This window comes from Perna viridis, chromosome 1, assembly GCF_037379345.1.
Source record: "Perna viridis isolate PV_CMFRI_1.1 ecotype Kerala chromosome 1, ASM3737934v1, whole genome shotgun sequence".
Classification (NCBI taxonomy): domain Eukaryota; kingdom Metazoa; phylum Mollusca; class Bivalvia; order Mytilida; family Mytilidae; genus Perna; species Perna viridis.
In genome coordinates, this window is record NC_142445.1 from 47,240,272 (window position 1) to 47,262,883 (window position 22,612).

At 31.8% G+C, this 22,612-nt stretch overlaps 1 protein-coding gene across 4 annotated transcripts in view; it reads right to left on the minus strand.

Annotated features, from left to right (window-relative positions):
* Positions 1 to 22,612, minus strand: part of LOC148629061 (uncharacterized) — a 65,101-nt gene that overhangs the window by 28,724 nt on the left and 13,765 nt on the right. For all 4 annotated transcript variants that reach the window (XM_088543206.1, XM_088543201.1, XM_088543190.1 and 1 more), the window contains exons 8-29: positions 21,135 to 21,204; positions 19,946 to 20,211; positions 19,375 to 19,453; positions 15,663 to 15,919; positions 14,986 to 15,055; positions 13,966 to 14,231; positions 13,347 to 13,410; positions 12,362 to 12,642; positions 12,020 to 12,080; positions 11,393 to 11,664; positions 11,126 to 11,192; positions 10,071 to 10,351; positions 9,565 to 9,631; positions 7,796 to 8,052; positions 7,176 to 7,242; positions 5,311 to 5,558; positions 4,835 to 4,901; positions 3,600 to 3,871; positions 2,887 to 2,944; positions 1,682 to 1,938; positions 1,213 to 1,279; positions 289 to 563 (exon numbers count right to left, since the gene is read on the minus strand). In XM_088543206.1, the coding sequence (XP_088399332.1) occupies positions 289 to 563; positions 1,213 to 1,279; positions 1,682 to 1,938; positions 2,887 to 2,944; positions 3,600 to 3,871; positions 4,835 to 4,901; positions 5,311 to 5,558; positions 7,176 to 7,242; positions 7,796 to 8,052; positions 9,565 to 9,631; positions 10,071 to 10,351; positions 11,126 to 11,192; positions 11,393 to 11,664; positions 12,020 to 12,080; positions 12,362 to 12,642; positions 13,347 to 13,410; positions 13,966 to 14,231; positions 14,986 to 15,055; positions 15,663 to 15,919; positions 19,375 to 19,453; positions 19,946 to 20,211; positions 21,135 to 21,204 (3,669 nt within the window). The remainder of the gene's footprint in view (positions 1 to 288; positions 564 to 1,212; positions 1,280 to 1,681; positions 1,939 to 2,886; positions 2,945 to 3,599; positions 3,872 to 4,834; positions 4,902 to 5,310; positions 5,559 to 7,175; positions 7,243 to 7,795; positions 8,053 to 9,564; positions 9,632 to 10,070; positions 10,352 to 11,125; positions 11,193 to 11,392; positions 11,665 to 12,019; positions 12,081 to 12,361; positions 12,643 to 13,346; positions 13,411 to 13,965; positions 14,232 to 14,985; positions 15,056 to 15,662; positions 15,920 to 19,374; positions 19,454 to 19,945; positions 20,212 to 21,134; positions 21,205 to 22,612) is intronic.

Genomic DNA, 22,612 nt, shown 5'->3' on the forward strand with positions numbered 1-22,612 from the left:
AAGACCATTGTAATATAGGAACATAACATGTAATATTTCAAGGGAGGGGATGTCATGAGAAATTGTTGCAGTGAAATTCAAATAAATTCAATAAAACATATCATCAAACCAAACCTCAGTAAATCTCCCTAATTGAAAAAATTTCTAGAAGAAGATCTCCCCCTTTAGAATTATCAAAGGTAAACACCTATGTCTAAGAACTGCAATAGTTCATACAGAATCCATAACAAGTGTAATTCTTGTTCAAGGCTAATCAAATCTAATGTATAACCATCAAACTACATTTACTTTTATCTTTCAACTTGGTCGTCCACAGAGATTTAAGTCTCTTCATTACAGCATTGAAGTCAGTAGTAGCTAGAAAGGATCTGAAGTATAGACTATGGACACTGGTGGCTTGGTAATGTGTCTGACTAGTGTTGACAATACTGTAGAGGGCACCAGAGGCTGAGGTAAAGTTAAGATGTGAGGTAAGCTGTGAGTTAGTGAGAGAGGTACTGGTCCTTGTGTCTACCTTGGTATTGTTGACTGAGAGGTTGTATAGCAGCTTCCATGAAGATTTTCTGTAACAGATACAAGTATATAGTCAATGATTTTTTTTCTCTGTTTTCAATGGCTCTTTAAATACTGTTCAGATTCAAAGACATACTGGTAACTCAAGTAGTATCAATACTACAAAAAGAAAGCTGTCATTGAATGTAAATTTAGCAGTTAAAAATGAAAAGAATCTAAATATCACATGATCACTTTGAATTAGTTCCATTCTTTCTCATAATAAATCTGTAACAAAATGTAACTCTTTTGCTTAACAATACACAGTCCATAGAGCTATTGAGACATTTACTAGTGACTTAGCATTTACTTCTCTTTTCAGAAAGACAGTGGGGCTAGAAAAAATCATCTTCTTTTATCACAAATACAATGATAAGATTTTAGCTTTGCCTATGTGGGACATAGTTATTATTACTCAAATGACACTTTGTTATGGGTTATGTCTAGAACAATGGGAATATGCGAGACTTCCTATGACACAGATAATGCCTCTGCATTAAAAGTTAAAACAATCAATCAATAACCTATACTTCATTTAAAAAAAACATCCCTCTTGGCAAAACAAATTTTGAGGCATTTATGTTTCAGGGCATCTACATATTCAGGAAGTTGCTGAAGTTCTGTCCCTATAAATGTTTTTGCAAGGGATATCAACCTTACCCAGTAACTTGATTGACCAGTTCTTCCTGCCCTAAGATGTCAATAGTAATGGTGGAAGGATCTATTTCTGAAAAAAATATTATCAATATGAAATTAGCCGACATCAAACTTTTATTCTGAACAATTCTTCTCATATTATAGAAATATTTCAATTAACAAATTATTTTTTAAATGACAAAGTGTGTCTACATCATAATGAATCCTTATTAGCCATTACTAACAGTCAGAACAATTCTAAAAATGCATATTACCTTCCAATATCTAATCAACATGCATATTTCTACTAAACAAATTCATAAAGTCACCCAATAATCAAAGATTTTTAACATGAGGTCAGGTCCACTTTCAGATATCTAAATCTAAATGTCCAAACTTAGCCGGGCTGGTCTAAAAACAAATATACTACATGTACCTGGATGTTCAGTGCACCAAACAGTAATGATTGATGATACAAATATACTACATGTACCTGGATGTTCAGTGCACCAAGCAGTGATGATAGCTGATTTCATTTTATTATGGTCTTTTGTTGATACTTTATGGTTTAAATCTACTGACAGCACATGTGAAGTATCTACAGTGTGATGACCACCAACCAGTCTGTAGGTTTTCCCACTGGTAGAGTTAAATTTAAACATTGATTCAAACTTGGTGGTGTTCAGGGTAGCTGGAATAACTGTCTTCCCATCTACTGTAAGTTTAAATGGAAGTCTCCAGGTTTTCTCTCTATATTTCAGGAAAAAAATATGGTCAACATAAATGAATAGATAATTGTTTGCATTTATTTTTGTCACTTTGGTAATAAATCTAAATATTTCAATAATTTCAAATGTAAGATATCAAATTATTTCTGACTTAACATTCAATTTAAATAGATAACGTCATAAATTTAAGGGTATGAATTCAATGATTGACCACCTTATTTCATACATATAAAAACAGTATTTTCAAGATTTGTTTTGACATTTACAGATATTTTTGACAGTTGTATTGTAATCAAGATAATTGTATTCTATCTAAAGATGGGTGGTTGTTAATTTTGATTTGTCAGATGCCAACATCAATTTACATCTCACAATAACTAACTTTGCAACCATCAAATCAACAACTGATGCTTCAAAATTTCACATACAATGCAGTTGTCTCATCAATATAAGTCTTTTTAATTTGGTCTCTAAAATTTCAGGGACAAGAGATTTAAGAAGATGTCCAGACAAAAACCAGGCAGTGGGTGGCACATGACAAATTTTGATTTTAAAACTTTTTCACCCATTTCATATCATGAATTTTTTTTTTTAAGTTGAATGTTGGTTTTTGATTAAATGCAAAGATTAAAGTGAATAAATTACATAAAAGGCATTTAAATTCACTGAAGAAAGGGAGATAACTCTTTAATTTGAGCAAAATTTGGTTGCTTTGTTAGTGAACTTTAAAATCATTTTCTGAGCCACCTATTGTTGATTAAAAATAAACTTTATACGATTTGACTTACATATGATATATACATTACAATGGAACAGAAAATTCAGTGGGATCAAATTCACTCTGTGCCACCCATACCAAAGGATCTGCCCATTTTTTAAATGGACAGCCTCTTAAAAGATTATAGTTTTAAGAGGGATTTCATGGATATACAATATTCTATATTCCTTGGTATTTAGTTATCAAACTTACCCTATTGTGGTATAGTACTCCTTTGTCTTGTTAAATGATCCAACTTCAACTTTTTTTCCTGTAAAAACATTCATTCAAGTTTTATACTGAATACAGAAATGTTACAAATCCAAAAGTTTCAGTAATTGATGAGTTGGCATACTAAACATTTGAAGTTAGAGGTTTAAAATACAATATGATATTGAAAATAAAATTAATATCATACCTTGTAGGACAAAATACAATGCAAATACATCCATGAACATTCTTATTTATTTTATTTTAATTCCAATATGCAAATTAACTTTTTTATTCCTATTAAAGTCCTATTGTATTTCTTACAATAACAAAACATCTCAATCTGTTATGAATTTGTTGTACATGCAGAAATGATTGGATTTAAGAAACGTTTCTAATTTTTTGAACAGGTTATACCAAATAACCTGGTTTGCAACAGTTTACATTTAAAAACCATGAACAAGTTTATAAAATGTGTAAACTGGCCCAAACTTGGTTACTGAATATAACCTATTTAAAAATAATTATTTGAATTGTGGAGTATGGACCAATCAACATTAATGATATCATAGTACCAAGCCAGTTATACAAAATAACCTGATTTGCTCAAAGAGAACCAACCAATCAGAAAGCTCATTACGAATCAAATTAAATTATTGTTTAATAAATGCAGATCAAGAGCCTTCAAGCCAGGACCAGACTGAAGCACAAGTTACCTTTATAGTATTCCCTGTAATATTCCAACAAAGCATTATAGAATTTCTGATAGTCAGTGGGGGGCACCCAGCTACCAAGGTACAAGCCTCCCAGTAAGCTGTTGTGGGTATACTTCCACCAATCTGTCCAGGTCCAGGAGAAATGGTAATGTTTCCCGTGTATAGTTGTTAGACTGTAGTTAAACGTGCTCCAGTCAATAGGCCTGACTGTGGATGGTCTAAGAGGCTTTCTGTCCTTTATAATCTGGTACTGAATCCTCCAAGTAGTCTCCCTAGATAATTATTTAGAATGACTTTCCATGAGTATATCTTTAATTCAAAAATGTATTCTAACATATAAATGAAGGGGAAATCTATATACCAACAATAATTAAACTCTTATTGTATTTTTTTTTCGTAATTGTTCAATCATTGAAATGTCCAATAAAAATGACACCAGTAATTTATATTAACAAAGATTCATTAATATATATTTAACACCATACTGACAAAAATTGACAAAAAAGGCATTACAATCTTCAAAGTGGTTTAAATACAGTCAAACCTTGGTAGCTTGAACTCCAAGGGACCATTGAAATGTGTTCGAGTTATCGGGAGTTCGAGAAATTGAAGTTCGAATATTTCCGGATTCTTTTCGTTGCCAGTCCGAGCTCCACTTTATCGTTAGAAATTGCTTACTTCTAACATAGTTGTGTTAGTTGGTGGATCCTTTTCATTCGCTTTCGGAAGATTTGTGGACATTAAAAATGCTGTGTTCGCTTTAAAAAACGTTCAGAGTTCGAGTTCCTTGGTCAATAATTTGTTTTTATCTGATTTTCTTTCATGCTTTCATCATACCGACTTCGGAACATTCTCAAACTTTAATCAGTACTATGTTAAGATCAAAACTACCTAATTAGTGATGAATTAAATATTACCTGTAATTAACTAAAATGACACTGACTAATGATAGGGTTTCAGTTTTTCACACCTTTTATTATCCAAGCTGACAAAATGGCTGACGAGTTCGAGTTAGTGATGGTTATTCTCGAAGATTTACTACCAAATGGACCGACTAGTCAGTTCGACTGTTCGAGAAATCAAAGTTCGAGAAATCCATGGTTATTTATATTGATTATATTGGAGAAAATTTTGGTACTTTGAATTGTGTTCGAGCCATCCGAGTTCGAGCAAGTGAAGTTCGACTGTATGTGAAGCTTATTTTTTTCACACCTAACATCTTACCATCAACTTACCCATGACTATTCACAACTTGTTCCTGTGAAACTATATTCACTGAAACACATCTGCAGGTCTTGTATTCTGTAAACAGGCTTTAATTCTTTAGGATCTCATAGCATGTTAAAAAGGATCTTCTATCATGTACAGCGGAATTTGAATGTGCACTTCATAAGCCTTATAAGTATTTACACACAAACGACATTATCAAACAATATATATCATAAGTTGTATAAATCAGTTTTTTTTATGGCATATTACCAGTACTTAGTCTAAATCCTTTTCCAAGATGAAAAAAGGTAGAAAAGCTTGATTATGCGATCAATTGTACATATCATTCAACAATTAACAGGCCAATTGGGGATCATATGGGATTCCATAAAATAAAAACACGACAAATAAGTTTGGTATTGTGACACAATACCATTTGAATTAACTTACTAAAAAATTTACAAAATAAAATGATAAACAAAACAATCAAATCATAAGATACCTGTATTCTCCTCCAGAAATTTATTAGTGATCTGTCTCTCCAACAAAGTTAGCTTAGTCTTAGATAATTTATAGTTGGAATAAAATGATAACAGATTGGTATAAAACTTGGTATCAATGTTGGTCAGAATAGTAAAGGATTTCTGTGCACTGATGTCTAGTAGTTTTAAGTCCAAATGTGGCCAGGTAGTAGAGTGAATCAATTGACCTTTGTACAGGATATAATAGGTCAATTCCCAAAATGTTTTCCTGAAAAATATAGTTAAGTTATGAAAATTACCATTAAGTACATTGTAGTAAAAATAATGTCCAAAATTAAACCACTGCAGTTTGAACTTTGTCACCTAGTATTAAGTTTAATCAGTTTCACAATAAGTTAGAATTATATTTTACTTGATATCATCACCTGTGAATCATTTATTTCCAACAAATTAATCAATGAGCCTGGGCGAGTCCCGGGTTTTTTTGTTGCTATAATTAAATAATGAGATGATGTCAAGCATTAAAAATTTTTCACAATCACAGGGGGGGTGCACTCCAATATATCCTTGATAGAAAAAAGACACCTTATCATATATATATATAAGGAGCTTTCCCTTAATTATGATACACAAAAACATATAATAACAATATTCATCCTGCATCTATTTACAAATATGAAAATAATGACAAAAGATGACAGTACAAGGATGTCTTTGACTATCCATATAATTTGTAAACTGTAATGAGTTATTATATAAATAGTGTTTGTTTTTTTTCATACCTATTCACACATTTGCATGCTGGAAAATGGTAACTATTCCAGCAGCACATCCTATCACCTTATAAGTGGGATAAGGTTATGTAATATATAGAAAAGAATAGTTGGCAAATCCCCAGTTAAGAAATAAAGAAGTTATTCATTTGTATTGTTTCAAACTGCTGAAGAACATTGGTATCTGTAAGAGCCATTTTAAAGGTTCAATCAATGTGATATGTTCTAAAATTGGCTGACTCCTGCTAGAATCTTGGTTCCCTTGATATGATTACTCTTTCGTAACCATAATGACCAGAAGGTTTTCAATCAAAGCAACTCATTACCAGAAGAACCAGATTACGCAGCTGGCAATGGCTATATATAGATATCAGGGCCCTGATAATGTATGTGACCTATAAAGTCAATTGTAACAAGCCCCAGTGTTTGAATTGGAAACTGGGTAATATTACATAAATTCAATGCTAAAAGATCATTTCATCTTTTATTGTAAACTTCATGTTCTCATACAAGCAAAATATGCATTACCAGGGAACCACATTAGGAACCAGAATAAACAACTGACAATGAATATTTAATAGATATCAGGGCCCTTCAATGTATATGACCTAAATAGTTTCGTAACAAGCCCCCTGCCTGCATCAGGAACTAGATAATGTTCAATGCTAATCGATCATTTCATGTAAACTTCCCATTCCCATACAAGCAAAAAACACATGTAGAAAATATGTGTATAATATTTCAGAAGTACATTTTTATCTTGTATAAAGCTACAGCTATGACAATATGGTGGTAAACACAGCACAGATATGCAGCATAATGTGGAGTAATAATATGTAATTATGCAAATCACATGGGAATAAAAGTACTGAAATTACAAGTATAAGAAACGCTAACATTATCAGCGACTTGAAAATTTGAATATTTTATTTCACAACAAGCTCCAGGTCAACTTTTTTATCAGTGCAGTCTTTAAAACAATAATTAAATGTTATCATACCAACAACAGTAGCATATATTACCTAAACTGAAAGAAAATTGCCAACATATTTGATCACAGCCTCATCCACCTTCTTAGATTTCAGTAGTAGTAAGTAACATAAATAACTTACCCTGATAAATCTGTGATTGGTTTCTGATGAGTGATCTTAATATCAATACAATGACAGCTTTCTGAAACTATGCAAGAGTCTTGTTAGATATTTAATTCAAGAGTTTTGAAATGACAGTCTGAAGTTTTTTTAACCTACAAAGACCTATACGTTAATAGTATACATATGTTTTGACTGAACACAAGGAATGTTTTTTTTTAATTGAACTTCAAATACTGTGAGCAAGCTTACGGAAAGAATGTTAACAAGTAAAACCCTTTTGTTAGATTATCTCCCTATGTAGGCACCCCCACAACAATTATCTTCCTTCCTGCATATCTTCATATGAAGCCTAACTTTCTGATAAAGTTCCATCAAAATCTATTGAATGGTTTAAAGAGATTTGAACTAACCATAAATGCAGACAGATGGATGGACAGATGGACAAACAGAGAAATAGTGATCTCCATTCTTTTCCCAATTAAGTTTAAATAATAGTCATCCTGGTACCAACCAGTGATTTATCCACATTCTTTTTCTCCCAATAGAGCTTAAATAAGTCACCCTGGCACCTACAAGTGATTTATCTCCATTCTCATTTTTCCCAATGGTGTTTAAATAATAGTTACCCTGATACCTACCTATACCCATTTTAAACCAAGCTTTAATCAATGCTGATCTGAGGTACTGTAGCTGTAGAGTTACAGAGTAGTCAGTATACAGATGGAATCCATGTGAATATTTCCACATCTCTCTCCATTCAGCCAGTTCATATGTACCGTTGTAGACATTAGTCCATTTGAACATGTCTTTGGACAGTTTGATACCATGGTAACATCTTGAATCCAAAACTCTGTTCTTCTGGTGTACAAAGTATACCAGGTTCCAGTATATATTTCTAAAATAAAGATAATTTTTATTTCTGCAATTCTAATTCCAATCCAATCAGTACAAATGCAGAGGAAGCAGTTGTGTTTACAGTACTTACAAATTCATTCAACAATATTGTCCCACAATTTACTTAAGTTTAGTTGCTTTATACAAAACATGTTAATAAAATTTCAACACAATAATGATAGTAAAATTCACTGTACCAGAGTTTCTGAATATACATAGCATAAAGACCTTAGTTTTCACAGCAAATATTCCAAAATGTATTTGTCATATGCTTACAACCACCAAGAAAAACATATGAAACATCCATATTTTATACAGTGAAACTTCTCCAAACCAGCCACCATTGGGACAAGAAAAAATGGCCAGTTTATAGGGGTGGCCGGTTTTGTGAAAAATAGCAATGCATTCTAAGAGCTGTTTCCATTAATGTGTTCTATAACCCTACACCTTGTCAGTTTGTTGGTCAAGACATGATTAATGCAAATTCAAAACTTTGGGCCTTTTATTACATTTCAAAGCTTGCATCATTGTAAATGATTTGATTTTACAAACGGTACTGCCGACAAAATGATGTTCATGGTTTTGAAAGAATGTGTATTGAAGATCAAAGGGCTATTGATGGTACATGTAATTAATTATTTGTATTGTTTTCGTAAATTACCTATCAACAAAGTCTAATAGTTTCACCCCTATGTTGTTTTGGCTTGGGTACAGGTTACATTAATTGACAGTTAAAATATCGTAAAGATCATACTATTAAATGTACACACCAATTAACAGCCAACCAGTGACAAAATGTAATATCTGGATTAAACTACTGTCCCCTTCAATTACCATCTGTCCACTGATGAAATGCAAACCGATCAGTGAATGAATTATTAATTAAGTAATGTAATGTAATCATTACAGTTTTGTTGACACATTTATTACAGGTGAACAATAACCGGGCGGCCGGAATTGAGAGGTTGTTTTTATTTGAAATATGTAACTAAAACTGTGAAAAACCGGCCGATGTGTGGTTTTAGGGAGTGGCTGGTCTATTGAAGACAAAACACACAGGTTTTAAGGTTTGTCGGCCGGGACTTTTGAAAACGGCCGGTTTGAAGGGAAGACTAGTTTTCTGAGGGTCCGGTTTGGAGAAGTTTCACTGCACTACAGTAAAACCTCTAGAAACCAAACCCCTTTCAGTTTTTAGAATTTGGTCGGTTTGGAAGGGTTATCATTTCTCCAGGTTCCAAATACATTTAAACTGACACAATGGGACATCAAAAGTTGTCTGGTGTAAACAGGTTTTCAGATAATACAGGGTTCAGTTTAGACAGGTTTCATTGTAACATATTTTCCATAGGACTTTTTATATGAATGGAGTATGATATTCATATGATTTAGGAAAACATATGATTTCATGTGTTTCAATGTGCACAAAAATATATATTTCCTAATTGGTACTAAAAACTGAAAAAACTAAAAAGATGTTATAATTCTTCCTATGTAATCTTAAAAACAATCATACCCATTAATGTCCAGATACTTCTCTTCTTCTGTGATTGTAATGTGGATGCTACTGTTACTAGAGCAACCTTTCAAAAATATATATACATTTTTTTTAAATCAACATATGGAAATATTCATAAGATTGGGAATATAAAATTCAGAAAAAATTTAGAAGACTGTATTTAGTGGAGATAAATCATCAATTTGTGCTTTCATATAATCACCACTAACTTTGGTCATCCCTTCCTTTACTCACAAATAATAATCACCAAACTTTGGTCATCCTTTCCCTTGCTCACAAATAATCACCACCAAACTTTGGTCATCCCTTCCCTTACTCACAAATAATCACCACTAAACTTTGGTCATCCCTTCCCTTACTCACAAATAATCATCACCGAAGTTTGGTCATCCTTACAATATGCAAAGAAAATAAATTTAAGTAATACAAATTGACTGCTTGGTGCATACTTGCTTCAAATCCCAAACAAAAATGAATTCCTTTAGATAAGATGAAAAACTTACGTAGATATTTACACCAGAGCAGCTGTAAGTCTTTCATTATATGTTGGTAATCTAATTCTGAAACAGCTCGTGTGAACACCAGATTAAAGTGTTGATTTCTGTATAGTGATACACCAGTCCTGGACTGGGTATAAAGTTTATATTCCACACCACCTAAACCCATCCATGTTAAAGATTGATAAAATAGTGTCTCTGTTATAGGGGACACAAAGTCTGGTTTGACTACTTCAGTCTTGTTGTTCTCAAAGAAAGTTAGGAAAAACACAACTCTCCATGCTTCACTGAAATTAATTTAAGTTATTTTTCTCATTAAAAATTCGTTATACAAATCCATTTAGATTCTTGTCACATACAAGTACAAAAAAATATACAAATCCATTTAGATTCTTGCCACATACAAGTACAAGTACTAATTACATTTTGTATTAAATAGATTCTGTTTAAACCACATATTTCTAACACACCTATATCTTGTGATATTACATGCTTGGTGTTTTGATTATGACTGATATCGCATGGCTGATGTCCGCTGTTTATATTCACTGTTTTATGAGGTCAGAATCAGAGTCAATATCTAATAAGTATTTGCCTAAATTTGTTATTTTAAAAAAAACCTCCAAAACATATGAGAAAAAAGATTATGGTTATACAAATTTTACTCAACCAGATTAACTATAAACCAAAATATTGGTAATAAAGTAACTCACTAACTGAATGGAAAATTCTGAAAATTTCTACTGAGAAATGTAATAAAACAAATATGGAGGCTCAGAGCTGCTATAATTGTATAGTAATAACTGGTAAATTGATGATACATAGTTTATGCAACAGATAAAGATTGAGCTAAACACAGTATTTCATAAAAGTATTTAAGAGAAATGTGCAGATATTCTTATACCCTACTGTATCTGAGTATACAATAGTGAAACTTATAAAATAAGACAAATATCAATAAAGCACTAAACTACATTGTATATGGTTTTGTATAGTATTTTTTTCATAATCAGACATAAGAATATTCAAGTCTGTAAAGTGAAAAAAAAAATTATTCTTACCTGTAAATGCTTCCAATGTATACCTTCTCCTGGAAAGCAACACTGACTTCTAAGTTGGAACGGAAATCTGACAAAAATGTAAAATGACAAGTGAATTGAGAAAGATTTTTTTTAATAAATCCAGTATGTTGTCTTTCCCTAGATCATAAAACATTGATTTGAATCTTTCCTTGAGAAATATTCTTTCCCCCAAAAGTATGATCTTTCAAATTGAATATTAGCAAGAATATAAAACGACAACTGACAAACTAATACAGCAATACCTACCTGTCTTCCATTTGGTCTGTAAAGCACTGTACAGCTGACTAGAGAAGTTGGTCTGAAGGTCAATCAAGGACAACTCAGACAGGAAGTACAACTCAAACATTTGTGTGTATGGTACTAGCAGTGACTTGGACATTGTAGTATTGTAATGGAAGTTATGTAGTCGATTTCCGATCATTTCAATGGTAGATTTCTTCCTTAACTCAGCAATAAGATCTTTATCCTGGAGTTCTTCATTCACCCTCAGAGTGTATAGTATTACTGTTACAGTTTTCCTATTTAAAAAAAAAATCAAAATAATAATATAGCGTATATCAAATCTGCAGTGATTTTTTTCTTCTCTTTTTTTTTGGTGATAAAATCAAAACATGGTATTAAAATGGGTGGCTGAATTAAGAGGTACTTACATCAAATTACACAACATAAAATACAACACAGGTGAAAGTTAGTGCACTCTCCTCTCCTAAAGAGTTTGGTAAAAAATATTTACTTTTTAGCGAACAGTTCATCAAGAGAAACACCACAATAATAAATATCAGTACAGATTGGGCTAAATAATTTTTAACCAATTTGAAATCATACAAGACAGTTTGATAAAATGGCTATCACCTATACCCTGAATAAACAGACCTGGTGTCTAAATCAAACATAAGCATAGATGTGGTCAGTATCTTTACATCAATATCATCATCTGAAAATTGGAAAGTAAAAAATCTATTCAGCAGATGACATGCTTAAATCTTATACATAACTGAGTTGATATTTTTTCTTACAGTGCATACTATTATAATGTTCAGGAGATAAGATAGAGTTCGTCTTATCATGTTCAAATTACTATTGTCTGATAATTTTTTAGGTAGTTAATTGAAATAAAGTTTACATGTGTTTTATTGAGGCTGAGCATAGGTCAAAAACATGTGGACCAGAATTAAGGAAACTAAAGTATTAAATTAACATGGATAACGATCTTACTTGGTAAAGTTGCATTCCATGAATCTTGCAGGACCATTTCAATATCTTTTGTATCAGATTCATGAACAAAATCATTTACTAAGTGCTGCCATGCAAACTTTGTATCATAAAGCTCAACACCTGTTCTCTTGTATATAGTATAAGACTTTTCACTCTTTTTCAGAACCTTCTGTTTTGTGAACCAGTCATAAAGCCACTCAGCTGATGGTAAATCATAAAGCCTTGCATCAAGGTCTTTCTTGTCTTTTGTCAGGAAAATGGGAAACTCTGTCACATAATTACTACAATAGATAGATAGTATATATTGAATAATTACTTTCAGGTGGAATTATTAACCAATAAGACATGATTTTGCTCATTGTATGAGCAAAATACATGTCAATAAGATCAAAGGAGAAAAGTACAGGTTACTGACAAACTAAGTATTAGCAAATATCTTGGATAAGACTACCAGTAATTTTATTTTATTCCTTGAAATAAACTATATCATACATGAAAATGAAACTGAAAAAAGTAAATAAGCATACATGTGCTTTTCAAGCTAATGCAAATAATTTCAACTTTTTTAAAACCTAACACTTGTTGTTGAAAATAAAATCATGTAATATCTACCAGAATTTAGTGCTATTATCTGTAAAAATCAGGCAGTGAGTGAATCATGGTGTAATTATCACCCAAGCCTTACCATGAAATCTTATTCAAAATGTTGTCTGAAATGCAGAAATCACATTCATTACTTTTTTGAGTGTCAGTGATTAGAGGTATAAATTATTTTCTCTTCAATAGACCATAAACTATGAGTTCAAATTACCAAATTTGAGTGTTTTTTTCTGAGCATAATTAATTTTTTTTTCAACTTTGCCTGATTCTTACAGCATTAAAGACTCAGAAAAACAGAAATATTTGCAGGTGCATATAATAAAGATACATGGGAACTACAAGTAACTGCAGAGAATTGTAAGGTACAGTCAAGTATTATTCTTACCCAATGCCATCCACATACAGTGTTGTATCAAAGTTTCTGGTATTAATCTGGTCGGCAACAATACCTGAAATTAAATGTATCATGATTCATTATAGTTCTAATGAAAAGAAACAAAGACTATATTCCAAAGCAAATTTATGAAAAATACTGTGACATTAATGTCAAACCTGAATTTACAAGTTCAACAAAGAAAGCAGAAATTACCAAAATCAGAAGTAAATATTCATTTAATAAAAAAAAAACTGTTGGAAAAGAAGATCAGGTGGGTAATGTAAAGTACTTAGTAAGAAAGACATGAAAATATTTATTTCTTCATGTTAACACTAAGTACAGGTGTCTATACTTACTGAGTACAGATGTCTATATCTACTTATACTGAGTACAGATGTCTATACTTACTCTTACTGAGTACAGATGTCTGTACTTACTCTGAGTACAGATGTCCATGCTTACTCTGAGTACTGATGTCCATACTTACTCTTACTGAGTACTGATGTCCATACTTACTCTGAATACAGATGTCCATACTTACTCTAACTGAGTACAGATGTCCATACTTACTCTAACTGAGTACAGATGTCTATACTTACTCTAACTGAGTACAGATATCTATACTTACCCCTACTATAGTTTCTAACAGCCACATGTAAGTTATCTATTATAGCTTTATTATTCCTATCATCTGTGGCACCCTCAATAAACAGACTAAAACTATGCTTATATCTATGGTAGTCATTCTGAGTGTACAGAAAATAGGGTGCACCATCTACACCTGTCACCCATATCAGTTTTGTCATGTTTGTAGTGGTTGGTGGGTGCCAGTCTATTGGCGGCTGTATCATAGAGTGGAAGTAGAAAAAATATTGAAGACCTGTAATTTCTTCACTAAAAAAAAAATATATGTCTTGTCATCAAATGTATCAAAGATTTCAAGAGTGAATGTACTGGAAAACCTTAAGAATTTAGTTTCCTTTTAGAGTAAAACACAATGTGGTAGTGACAACAGGAAGTAAAATAGCTAAAAGTAAAATGTAACAAAGACAGCACTGATGAAAAATTGAATTTTTTTTTCTTTAAATATTTAGAACCAAAATGAAAAATATTTACTAGCATATTGTAAATTATTAGCATGTTCAAATATAGTGAATAAATTTATAAGTTGTATTTGTGCCTATTTTTTGCGGGTACTTATTTTCACTATTTTTGGCTATCAAACATTTTTCGCAAATACAAACAATGTACATGCAATGTTTAAGTTACTTTCTATAATAAGTAACCAAATGCTAAATGCTTAATATGCATATCCACAGGTATTGCTAATAACTGATTATAAGTGAAACTCATGAATATAAATATACTAAGAAAATAAGTACAATAATAGTAATCTCATGTCTTATAGAAGTTGCTGTTTGGAATGGGTGATTATTACGGTACTTTGCAGTATGATAAAAGTTTCTTTTTGGATCAACTGGTAATGCCCGACTGTGGTGACAACACAAATAGTACAATGGTGCTTTACTATATCTTACTAAATCTATCACATTAAATGGCTATCTACATATTTACTGGTATGTTGTTAAAGTATGTTTTTTAGTAGTACAGTTTCAATAAACATAAAACAGAATGTACAATAACGTACCCACTATCTGTGACAAACTTTTCTCTACCAAATATCCAAGCATAACAATCTTTACATTCACTATAAACTCCTTAAAAAAAGAAAAACGAAATAAATAGAGTCAAACCTTCTGTAGAATACCACACACTTAAAGTTGACTTAGATTATGTTTATATCTTTAATCAGATCTTCTCAAATTTCATCAAAATTCCAAGAGCAATTTATGAGAAAGTGTGCTTACAAAGATAACAGAAAACCAGACTAACTAACGAGTTGATTTCTATATACCCCTAATGTATTAATTTTTTAGGTGTACTCATTTTCGCTATTTGTGAAATTATTATTAAAACTATATTACACTTATCATTTTTTACGAAACCATGAAAATTGATATCCACAAATATGTTCACTTGACAGAATTCGCATAAATTAATATGTTTACAATATAATAAACAGGAGGGACTATACAGAGACAACACAACAAGAAATCCAGTAGAAGTGACAATAAAGACACAATCTTCACTTTTTGGCAAGAAACATAAAATGGCATGTATTTCAAAATTTATGAATTTTATGTTGACCTAAGCAGTGATACCAAAAATGGACTGTCTGCTTGTCTTCTATTTTGTCAAAAGACCATAAAAGTTGCCAAGGAAACACAAAGATTTTGAATATAAACATACAAATATATTTCTTACCAGGATAGGTTTCATTCCAAGCATTAGAGATTGCTAACTCAAAATCAGTCACATCTTCAGTTCTAACTTTGCCCTCAATAAAGAGGGTGTAATGAAATCTAAAACGTAAAGTTTTCTCTCCCCTGTATATGACTGTGTTGATCCCATCAGCTTTGAATGAGTCAGCATAGTTGTCCAATGATATGCCTGTAAAGTTTCCTGGACTCAATGTAACTCCAAACTTTTCAATGAAGTAAGTAATTTCTGTTAGTTCAATTCTGTAAAAGTTGAATATATCCTCAAATACAGCCATGATATTCACTCCATAAATGGTCTCTAACTGGCCAATTGATGCCAGAAGATCAACATTATCTTAAGGTTTGGCTAAAGTCAATATCTAAGACATTCCTTAATGAAATGTTTTCATTCATAGTTCTAATGCAGCTTTAAATTTAACACTTAAACATTGCTAAATGCATCTTTATATGTATATGACACACAGGCACAAGTCAAACTTTCTAATGCATGTTTTATAACTTCTATATAACATTAACGACAAAAAATATAAACATCATGGTTTAAAATATCTCAATTCATCTAAATTCAAATAAATGGCAATTTTTTCAAGAAAATTAATACTAGCTTGCACTACATTATACATTTAGGAACAGATTTATATGAATTTCAGACTTCAAATCTTGTTTTTGACAGCTGTAGATTAATTCTTATGTGTGTTGTTTACATTTTTTGTTGTTAATGTTATGTCGAAGTTATAAAACATTTGTTCCTAAGTTTGACTTGTGCTTGTGTGTTGTATACATATAAAGATGCATTTAGCAATGTTTCAGTGCTTAATTTAATGTATTATTAAAACTATGAAGGAAAAGATTTCATTAAGGAATGTCCTAGATATTGACTTTAGCAGAACCTTAAGTAATGGATCTTTTTGCTTTAAGAGACAACAGGAGGTTGCCTTCTGCAATGGATTTAAATAAATCCAATGTGAAATGAAAGCACTTTATTTGTTGTAATATGTGCCACGAAAATATACATGTATCTTCAAATAACAAAAAAGACATAAAAAATCCTATGGATAATAAAAATGAAAATACAATGTGTCATCATATCTTACAACTTATCTAATCTTTACAATATATTATATGTAAAACTTTATTTAAAACAACTGATATTAAGAATTAAAGATTAATGCATTCAATGGCAAAATGCAAAGATAAATATCTCATCAAAATTAGATTTTTTCAGAACCATTCATGTTGATTGCTATAGACCACCTTATGTTGGTTATAGACAACCTCATGTTGGTTACAGACCCTTATGTTGGTTCCGCTAGACCACCTTATGTTGGTACCATTAGACCACCTCATGTTGGTTATAGACCACCTTATGTTGATACTCTTAAACTTTTAAAGGATCGAGCAGCAATCGCTAAGATACATCTTAGCACTCATAATTTAATAACAGAAAAGGGCAGATGTCTTAATGTAGAACAAGAGGCTCCCAGGAGCCCAAATCGCTCACCTGGTTTAATTTTGCCTTTCAAGGGCAATAAATTTAACAAGTTGTCCAACAATTTTGACTCAAGAAGACTTTGATGGGACTTATCATAAGAATCATTTCAATAATTGAAAGTTTCTTTTTATCTATCATAATTTTCAAGGGCAATAACTCTTACAAGGAGTTGTCTGACAACTTTTATCTTGTCAAGACTTTAGTAGGCCTTATAATAAGGATTATTTCAGCAATTAAAAGAATTTGGCTAGACCTAACCATTTTGGAGATATATGCCAAAAACTACTGTCTGACCCCTATGTTCTATTTTTAGTAACAGCTTTCATGTTTTTCGACAGATCAAAAATCCCCCATAAGTTCTATGCAGGATACCCTAAGGAACATTAATCCAAATTTGGTTCATGGTCTTAATAACCACTTCCAGGTCAAATGGCCACCCCAAAAATGTATGAATATTGTTTACATGTGTGAGTAATTTGCCTCCATGCTGTCAGTTAGCAGAAATGGTAAAAATGTGGATTTTCAGTATTATTTATTCAAGTATACTTTGTGAAGAATTTCTACAATCATAATACCATTAGCAAAATGATTTTGAAAGCCTTATTTTCCCAGCTTCGAAATGGTATGTCAATTTAAGATGTCATTTGTTCTGGGAATTCACAGTGAAACTTTGAAAATTACTTTTTTAACATGTAAAGTAATGGAAACATTGGAAGTGGTTAGTGAGACCCAATCGGTCAAGCAGTGTCAGAGGAGAAGATTTTTTTAAAGAAATAACATTAAAAATAGCCAAAAAACGTGGAAAAAGGTCAATAACTACAACATGGCTTAATGGATTAAAACGAAAATTAGACCAGATAGATCTTATCATGTTGAAAACTTTTACCCCATTAGAATTTGGCAAAACCTAATGGTTTTGGAGATATATGCGAAAAACTACTGTCTGACACCTATGTACTATTTTTAGTAACGACGGCCACATCAATTTATGCAGGATACCCTAAGGAACATTCATACCAAGTTTGGTTCCAATTGGTTGAGTAGTGTCAAAAGAGAAGAAATTTGAAAAATTGTTAACAACGGACGATGACAGACAATGACAGATGCCAAGTGAGCTAAAAAAGTAGATAGAAAGTGCCAAATTTGCAAAGAAAGAGTAATTGAAAATGAAAAACATTTTTCACTACACAGTAAACAATATAAATCAAAACACATTGCCCTACTTGAAAAAATTAACTATTATAAAAAAAAAAACAGTGACAATAATTCCAACTGAACTGTAAAAATCATGTTAAATAAAAAGTCAGAGTATTGCCTAAAACTGAATTCTTTATTTATATTATAAAGTTTTAAAATAAGAAACAATATGCAGTACATCATTATGCTAACTTCTATAATATTTGTAATATGTTATATCATGCTGTTTATATTATATACATGTTGTAACTGGATCATAACTATATTTGCTTTATAAGTTTGTGGCAATAAAGAATTAAATTTGTATTTGTATTACTTTAATAGTAATAGTTTTGCAGACACATCTGTACTTGTATTTTATGGCTAAAATTTAAATAAATGCTAATTTACTACTGGTATTAAGATTTACAAATAGCTGTCACTCAAGAATCATTTTTAAAATGGAGATTTGTGAGAATTTATTAGTCCTCAGGATGACAGCTGTTAGACAGCAAATATCAGGAGTATTATTATTTTAAGATAAAATCCACCAACCACTTACCCTCCACCTCCTACATATTCTTCCCTCATTCCCAACCACTTATTCTCGACCTCCTACATATTCCTTTCTCATTCCCAACCACTTTTCCTGCATCTCCTAAATATTCTCTCAAACAATTTAACCAGCATCTCCTGCATATTCTCTCCCCAACCACTAACCAATCATCTTCATATTCTCCACTACTTACCTCCATCTCCTACATATTCTCCCCAACTACTTACCCTCCATCTCCTACATATTCTTCCCAACTACTTACCCTCCATCTCATACATATTCTCCCCAACTACTTACCCTCCATCTCCTACATATTCTCCCCAACTACTTACCCCCATTTCCTACATATTCTCCACAACTACTTACCCTCCATCTCCTACATATTCTCCCCAACTACTTACTCCCCATCTCCTATATATTCTCCACAACTACTTACCCTCCATCTTCTACATATTCTCCACAACTACTTACCCTCCATCTCCTACATATTCCTCTCTCATCCTGATAACAACCTTGGTTTCATCATCTATGTCACATTTACCTTTACTGGCTGAAAATATAAATTTAGAGCATAATTAAAACAAGAAGAAAAAGTCCTGATTCAAATCTGGTAATATGCATCTTAATACATGAAAATTTTATTGTCTACTTAAATATTAGAACATTAAACTGAGGAATTAAATGTGAACATTGATCATAGCAAAGATTTAACTACTTAAATGCACTCAATCATGACCAAAATCTTGATACACTGTATACAGAATTTCTTTACACAAATTCTGACAGGGAATAAATTTATAAAGATCAAAATTTTGGATCAGAACATTGTATTATTGATATATACACAAGAATATATCCATGGGAAAAGGACAACCTAAAAGGAACTAATATTTAACTTTTCTCCCTAAAAAGTAACTATTGACAACTGTTAAATTCATACCAATGGTGAATTCAAAATTTTAAGAATCTCTAGAAGCACATATTTTCATAAAAAACTCACTAACACCATAAAATTTTGATTTCCCTCAATAAGAATACTTACAACATGATCTATTTAGGGCCTGTAAAATAGCATCCTGCCATTGAGGAATATGACTGTTACTTGGTCCTACACCTTGAACATAGAACTTCAGACTGAACAATAGATTATAAAATGGACCTGATTCTGTATACAGTAAGGTCTTGTCCGTCTTGTAGTGTAGCTGAAGTTGTTGTTCAATTGTATTTGAGCTTGGTTCTCTGATCTGTTGTATATTCGGGATACTCTGGATAGCTTTGACTTGGTACTTCACTACCATAACAGGAGTCCTATGGGTTATCAATTGGAAAAATAATAAAATAATGTATTACTGAAAGCTCTAATATTTTCAATGCTTCACAGGGCATAACTTGATTCCTCTGCAGAGGTCGAACCTGAACAATTACGGCAAGTAGGACACACCATTCAAACTTGACACAGCTTCGAATTTTGATTTCTATTAGATATTTGACAAAGGATAAAAATTTGACCAGAACCAAATTGATTACTTTATGGCCATTATTCTTTAATGGTTCCAGTCATAACCCGCAAAATAAATCCCAAACATTCTGTGGGGATATGACACCTTGTGGTGCAATTTAAAAGCGATCCATTTCCTTTCATTCAAGTTATAGTCTAGAAATCAGAAAAAAAACTTTTTCTGGGCCCCTTTGTGACCCCTTATTCTTACCTGGCTAAAGTCACAACCCCAAAAATCAATCCCAATCTAATTTTTGTAGTATGGCACTTTGTAGTAAAATTATAAGAGATCAAGTCACTTTTATTCAAGTAATTACATGTATATGGATAGAAGGAAAATGCTTGTTTTAGGCCCCTTCATGGCCCCTAATTCCTGCAACATTTAACTCTAAACACCCATTCTTTTGGTTGTATGGAACCCTGCAATACAATTTCAAAAAGATTCAATCACTAATGGTCAAGTTATTGGCTGGACATCGGGAAAATTCATGTTTCTGGCCCTTAATTTCTGTAAAGTCCACATCTTTACCTTTTAAATCATTCCAAGTAAGCCCATGATGGTATTTATTTGCCATATAAAAACTAGGAGTTTCATATACAAGAAATAAATTAGTAGTATTCTAGCATTCAACCTATAAATCTCATTTTTATGCATCTGTAGTAGTGTTATACTAAAAAAAACAGAAATAATATATCTGAACATACATTAAATGTGCCTAAACATTATTCTTACCAATGTACAACAGTGTGTGCATACTCCACATACACTATCTCTATCTCATCTGGTTTCATAGCAGCAACAGCTTAAAGTAATACCCAGTACATCGTTATTCATTAATTACATTGTCATAAAGCAAATGCTCTTTAACATCAAAATATATTTAATTACTGGAAATTTTGGCAACAATCAGAATGTGTATGCATAATCTTTATTTTTCATATCATTTCTTTATAAAACTTTTTAAAAAATGCTTCCCAGGGTACAGCTTGATACAACCTTGGGGGTCTAACTCTGAACAGTTGGGGCAGGTATGGACACACCATTCAAACTTGACACAGATTAGAATTTTTATTACAATCAGATATTTGACACAGGATTAGAATAAAGTGATCACATTTTGGCCCCTTGTCCCTAAATGGTACCAGTCAAAACTCCCAAATTCTATAACAACATTCCTTTGAGAGTATGGCATCTTGTAGTACATTTTCAAAACAATCCATTCATTATAATCCAATTCATTTACTAATAATTATTGTCTGGACTTCAGGAAAATGCATGTTTCAGGTCTCTCTTTTTGACCCGTAATTAATCAAACTCTCAAAATCTAACCCCCAAAATCAATCCAAGTCTGACCATTGTTGTATAGAATAGTGTGAAAAAATATCATAAACATTCCTATGCTTCTACAGGAGTTATATAGTTAAGTTCTTTAAAATGTTTTTTTGACTCCTAATTCTGAAACAATATGGGCCATAACCCCAAAAATCAACTTTTCTTAAGTGGTTTTGGAACCTTTTTAAATCTTATTAAGACTAACCAACTAATACTCAGGTTATCACACAAAAACCAAGTTTGTTTGGACAATAACCCTGACGACAAAGATGAAGACAGCGCCATACCAATATATGACCACCAATTTTTTTCTTTCAAATAAAAAGCTAGTATTAATGTTTTGGTTTAAATTTATTTTGTATTTAATTCCAGATACAACTAATAATATCATGGTATGGTTTATTTTTACATAAACATTGTCAAGATTTTTAATTTAGTATCATAAATTAGGGCCAAAAAATCTATTGCAACAATAAAAAGCTGCGCTGAGCACAGCATGACTCCCGCAGTGGTGAACCCTATACAGTTGGGACACAACAAATGGTTTGGACACTATAAAGCTCAAATTTTTGGACCAAAAGTAATTTTTTCGGGTGTGGCCCTTTTGACCCCTTATAACTCAAAAACCATAAGAGATATCTGAAATCTGATTAAAAATTGCAGGCAGGGATTTACATAGGGAATCAAATAAAAAAACTTTTTTGAAATCAGATGAAATTGTTTTAATCCCATTTAACTTGAAAACGGTCCATAAAGTCTGCTGAAAAAATTTGTTTACCAGAATTAAACAAGGAACAAAAGAAAAAACAACAATCAAAATCGGGAATTAAAACAAACATTTTACATGGGTTTTGATAAAACTCCCATTTTCACTTTTT